Source organism: Palaemon carinicauda, chromosome 12, assembly GCF_036898095.1.
Source record: "Palaemon carinicauda isolate YSFRI2023 chromosome 12, ASM3689809v2, whole genome shotgun sequence".
NCBI lineage: Eukaryota > Metazoa > Arthropoda > Malacostraca > Decapoda > Palaemonidae > Palaemon > Palaemon carinicauda.
The window spans coordinates 102,687,567-102,693,157 of NC_090736.1; the positions used below are offsets into that span (position 1 = coordinate 102,687,567).

At 40.9% G+C, this 5,591-nt stretch overlaps 1 protein-coding gene across 1 annotated transcript; it reads right to left on the reverse strand.

The window, feature by feature from the left end:
• Positions 1–945: 945 nt before the first annotated feature.
• On the reverse strand, positions 946–5,304 carry LOC137650982 (piggyBac transposable element-derived protein 4-like; the record flags this gene model as incomplete). Its single annotated transcript, XM_068384120.1, is given in 5 exon segments — positions 946–1,831; positions 2,311–2,525; positions 2,527–3,367; positions 4,293–4,551; positions 5,178–5,304. Coding segments are annotated over 5 exon segments (2,328 nt in total), but the record flags the coding sequence as incomplete, so codon positions are not given.
• Positions 5,305–5,591: the final 287 nt, after the last annotated feature.

A 5,591-nucleotide genomic window follows, 5' to 3' on the forward strand; every position in this document is an offset into this window, starting at 1 on the left:
CCTCCCGGGTAGCTTATCTCCAATTTCAATTACATCGGAATAATCATTCATAATGTCACTAACTACAGGTTGATATTCTGACGGATATAGTTTTCATGCTTGCATGATCAAGTTCTGAGTACATTCGCCTGTGTGAGCTGGAGTTGTGGCATCCAAAATCCCATTAACCCTGGACAGGTAGCGTGACCAAACCCGCCCGTAACAGGTAGAGTGGTGTCATATGTGTTACCACTCCCTTTCGGGGGGGGGGGGGATTGTTAACGGGAGGATACCAATTTACAATTTTTTCTTTTTATAGTTTACTAGTTTAAAGAGTCTACTTTCTACTGGTGTGGAAGAAAAAAAACTTTGAATATAAAATAACACTGTACTTACATAAATACGACAATAAGTATAAAAATAAATTTTTTCCTAAATAACTTGCACTGGACACTTTAAAATAAAACAATGAACAAAAAACCACTTGGGTGCTGCAACTAGAGTCCTGTGTGCACAACTTGACGTAAAAAAATCGCCGATATCAGCAAAACTGCCAGATCTGTAAAGAAAAGAAAAAGCGGTTAATTTTTGTATAAGTAAAATCACTACAAAATATTTGTGTGAAAGGAATGCTATATTTATAGTGGTAATACTTATCATATTTGGATGAATTTTTCCAAAAGTCATCTACAATGATCCCAGATGATGGCAAAACCTTAGGAATTATATATAGTTAATATAAACTGGGCAAAAGCTTAGTTCAAATGTAACACGTACCCTGCGCCATTGACGTAAAAGAAAGGCATATCTAGAAAGAGTACTAATAATTGATGTATATGCAATAAAATGGTAAATAAATAATCTATGATGACCCTAGATGACAGCAAAAAGGTTAAAAATTGTTTTTAGTAAGTATAAACGGGTAAGAAAAATAATTCGTGAAACTTACTACTTGAGTTGGCACTGGTCGCAGGTGTAGTTGACATGGGAGTTACAAACAGGCTTATGGCACTTGCCACACAAAAACTTGGTCCTGACATTAGAAGAAGAAGGGCAAAGAGGGCATCTGTTGCGCTTCTCACTTCGTTTTGGAGTGTCTGGACTCTCGTCTTCGGGCTCTTGTACGGCAAAAACAGAGCAAATGAGGTAAGTCAAGTCCCTTGGGAGGTACCTCTTGTTTGCGAGTCTTGAAAGTGCTGCATCACGGGCGAGTTCCATGGCCAATTCTGCAGGAAATTGCCTCCTGTTATACAAGGTGTTGTCAGGCAAATTTTGGTGGAGAAAAAAGGAATTATTCATAACAAGATTGATAATCCCATAGAAGACACATACGGGCCACCTCCGGGTCTTCCTGCTGCAGGTCAGGGCAGAACATATCTGATCGAACGTGTCAACTCCTCCCTTTGTGGCATTATAAAACATGTGCATGTGACTTTTATGATCCTCAATAACTGTGGGATTGTGATGAACTGTGGAAAGAATCTGGATCCTTTTCGTCGGCTTGACACGTTGGCACAAAACGGTGACCTTGTCCTTGTAATTATACGTGGCAACAGATTCGCCTAATTCCATGGGCGTTGACAGCAACACAGTAGGCAGGTACGTTTTTGGACGAATAGTACCAACTAAATGCATCCCACGTTCACGGAGAGCCTTGGCTAGTGGCAGGGAAGTAAACCAGTTGTCCGTCGTAACAATACGCCCAGCCTTCCTGAAGGGTCGGGTTAGCTCCAACGTGAAGTATTCTCCCAAGGGCGTACTTGTATTGGTAGTTCCCTTGCCCAGGTAGGGAATGGCATTGCACATGTAGAACGTGTCTGCATTACATGCCATAACTAATTTGATGCCATACCTAAGAGAAAAGAAAACAAAATAAAAGAAACGATAAATATAAAGAAAACAAAATAAAAGAAACAATAAATATAAAGAAAACAAAATAAAAGAAACAATAAATATAAAGAAAACAAAATAAAAGAAACAATAAATATAGAGAAAACAAAATAAAAGAAACAATAAATATAAAAAAATCTAAATAAAAGAGACAATAAATATAAAGAAAACAAAACTAGACCTATAAAATTTTTTTTTTAAAATTGCATATATATCAAAAAAATTAAAAATATTGCATATATATATATCTATCTATCATATATATATATATATATATATATATATATATATATATATATATATATATATATATATATATATATATATATATATATATATATATATATATATATATATATATATATATATATATATATATATATATATATATATATCTATATATATATATATATATATATATATATAAAACTTTTTACTTACTTTGCTGGTTTATTCGGGATGTACATCCTGAAACGGTACCGTCCCCTGAAGCCGAGGAGCTGCTCATCCACAGTGAGATGCCCACTGGGTTCATAGTTGGCAATGCAATTGGCAATGACCTGGTCCCACAAATTCCTTATGGGAGCAAATTTGTCATGTGTCACACGCTCCTCCCTCGTGGCAATGCTGTCAAAACGTAGGGCCCTCTTAATAAAGGCCTAAGCGGCGCTCACTCATGATGCTCCTGTAGAAGGGACATCCTAGAGACTTAGAGAACGTCTCTTCCGCTGTCAAATGATTGTCCTTCTGTGCCCCTGTCATGATGAGGATCCCAAGGAAGGCACGTAACTCCATGAGGGTCACATCCTTGAAGGTGGGGTCGTTTTGCCGCTTGTATTTGTTCTGTAGGGTTAGGATTTTGTCGTTGGTGTGGATGACCACTTCTGCAAGCATTATATTTGTCAAAAATTTGTCAAACACTTCAGCAGGAGTCCTACACCCGAAGACAGCCATGGTAGGACTGGCACTGTCAAACTGGTCAATCTTCAAGATTGGTGGCATTGTTGGGTTTGGCTCTGAGTGCCACTTCGTGTTGTCCCTAGCCACGTAAGAATTATCCGGCAATCTCTTCAATGCCACACCTTCTGCAGGGCAAAGAGGTCCTCTCCTCCTTTTCCTACTCCTAATCTTTACGGGACTAAGATGAGGCACAGGAACCGCAGGATACGCTGAAGAAGGCCCAGGAGACGCTGAAGAAGGCCCAGGATACGCTGAAGAAGGCCCAGGATACGCTGAAGAAGGCCCAGGATACACTGAAGAAGGCCCAGAAGACGCTGAAGAAGGAGGAGATTCTGCAGGAGTCACAGGAACAACGGAAACAAGACTAACTGCGTGCGAGACAGCAAAATCATGTCTCTCTTCATGCGCTGTTTTCGCTACTTTAGCAGCCAAAAGTTGATCCTCGTTTTCCTCACGCAGCAAGGTTTCATTGTCGACCAGGTCATCTTGGATAGTGTCTTCTTCAAAGGTAAGGGTCAAAGGCTCTTCTTCATCACTACTGACGAAAAGGAGCTCCAAAAACTCCTCCTCCTTGAGATATTTCTTCGCCATGCTGAAAATCTGAAAACAGGAAAAAATAGAAAATTAGAAATTAGCCTCAAAATTACATTCTTGCTGCTTTCAAAACAAAATGGCGATTGGTACAAGTACCTACACCATTCACTGATATGTTCCGATAGACACAATTACATTATTTCACTAAATAATAATACAGTAATGTAAAATACAAAATGTTTGCGTATGCGTGACATACCCCTGTTACGGTAACGTGGTTGCTAATATGCAACAATTCCAACTTTGGAGGCCGATATCTGACGAATGCGTCGGAGTAGAGAAGTGGCGAATGTTTCCTGCGATGAAGCTGGTGAGCAACTAACGGCTCCTGGGTAGACAGGCCAGAGCCTGCAAGGCGTCTATGCGCAGAAACGAAAAAACAAGTTTTTGCGCCACGTCCCGGCCAAATCCGACACCTCGCTACCTATCCAGGGTTAATAACAATTTCACGTAACTCCAATTCACATACAGAATCACTTCCTAATACTACTCTTTTGTTTGATAAATTAACTATTGGTATATCAGCTCTTTTCCCTTTTATTTCAGATATGCCGTCTACAATCACTTGCGCCTAATTGTCTTGGGGTTTTACAACGACCTTGGTTCCTTCCGGAAAAGGGCAACACAGGGTCACTGATATGCTCGTAAGTCTCTGGGGAGACAACACTTCTCGTCTCTAAGGTACAGCTGTTACCGTACTTAAATGTCTCTCCGTGCCTGCATAAACACTTACTCTCTCATGAACTTCTATCGGCAAAATGCACTGTCCTAATTTTACTGTTATTGTATATTTTTCTCAAAAAATGCATATTTCCTTGAATTCCCAAGGTGGGAGGGTAAAAAAAATATGTGTAAACTTCCCAGATCACACCTTTAAGTTGACGATCGTTGTATGGTTTAAGCATATCTTATTTCCTCCTGGCGTGTCAAGGACGAGGGATGCCGCTGACTGTAGTGGGTTTGAGGAGAATCTTTTTTCAATGAGCAAAACGCTGGCGCCTATGTCAATCAGCGCTCGAATGGATTTATCTGGCAGGTCAATCCTAACCGCTAACTTTCCTAGCCGGCCATTACGATATATGGGGCACAGGCCAATAACCTCAGCTGCAATGCCGCTGCTCCCGAGTGCTGCGGGGGTGAGGTCAGTGATACTGAAAGGGGGTCACAGTATCTGCTCTACGTCCGTCGCCATTACTCCCATCGCTGCCTTGGCTGCTGCTATTGATGCCATAGGGCTGGGTGGTGGGGGGGGGTTATTAATCTCGCTCGTCTCCCACTTAATCTGCTTCCTTTTCCTTGGATATTGGGCGGGAGGAGGTGTGTGTGCCACAGACCGCCCGCCCTCGGTGTTTTTTGCTGGCCACTCTCAAGATACATGACCGTAGGCCTCCCAAGTGTAACAACGGGGAGATCCTTGGGTGGGGCACTAGAGTCGTCGATGCCCCTTTCCCCCACACTGCCAGCATCTGAGGACTCTGCTCACCTGCTGACTAGGTTTTCCCTTCTCCTGTTTTAGGGGTTGGTGAGCGCATCTTATGGCTGCTAACTTCTCTTAATCGGGGCAGTTATACCCAGTCATTTTTTCTTCTGGCAAACTGTCTAGAATATTTTGTATTACGCTTACTATGTCTGCTAAGGAGCAATATTCATCAAACAAATAACCACATAAGTACGGGTTTTCTAATCTGCGAATATGTTTGTGGGCAACTGCTTTGTTATCACCTTCTGAGTTGCAAAACTAAGAAGTGATTCACCTTCCAAAACTCTGGGCTTGTAATTTTCTTTTTTGTCCCCCTTTCTTACATCAGGTAAGGCATAATTCTCAAATAACCGTCGTTTTATTTCAGAATAACTTCTTAAACTGTCTTGTGGCCAACACATTATCTACATTGCCGGAGCATCTTCCTACAATCTAATTACTTGAACAGCTTTTTCTCTTTCCAACCAACCATATTTGGCTAATTCAAAGTTTCTCAAAAACATTTCAAACGATTGGAACCCTACATTTAGCCGCTGATCATCAAAAGCTCTAACACTTGCCTGGAGTTCTGGCAGTTTCCGAACTACGATGTTATCTTTACTCGGTTGTATACTTTCACATGTGTGCGTTTGGACTTTATTTATGTACGTCAGATATGCTCTGGTTGTGTGCTGCTCTTCTTCTCATT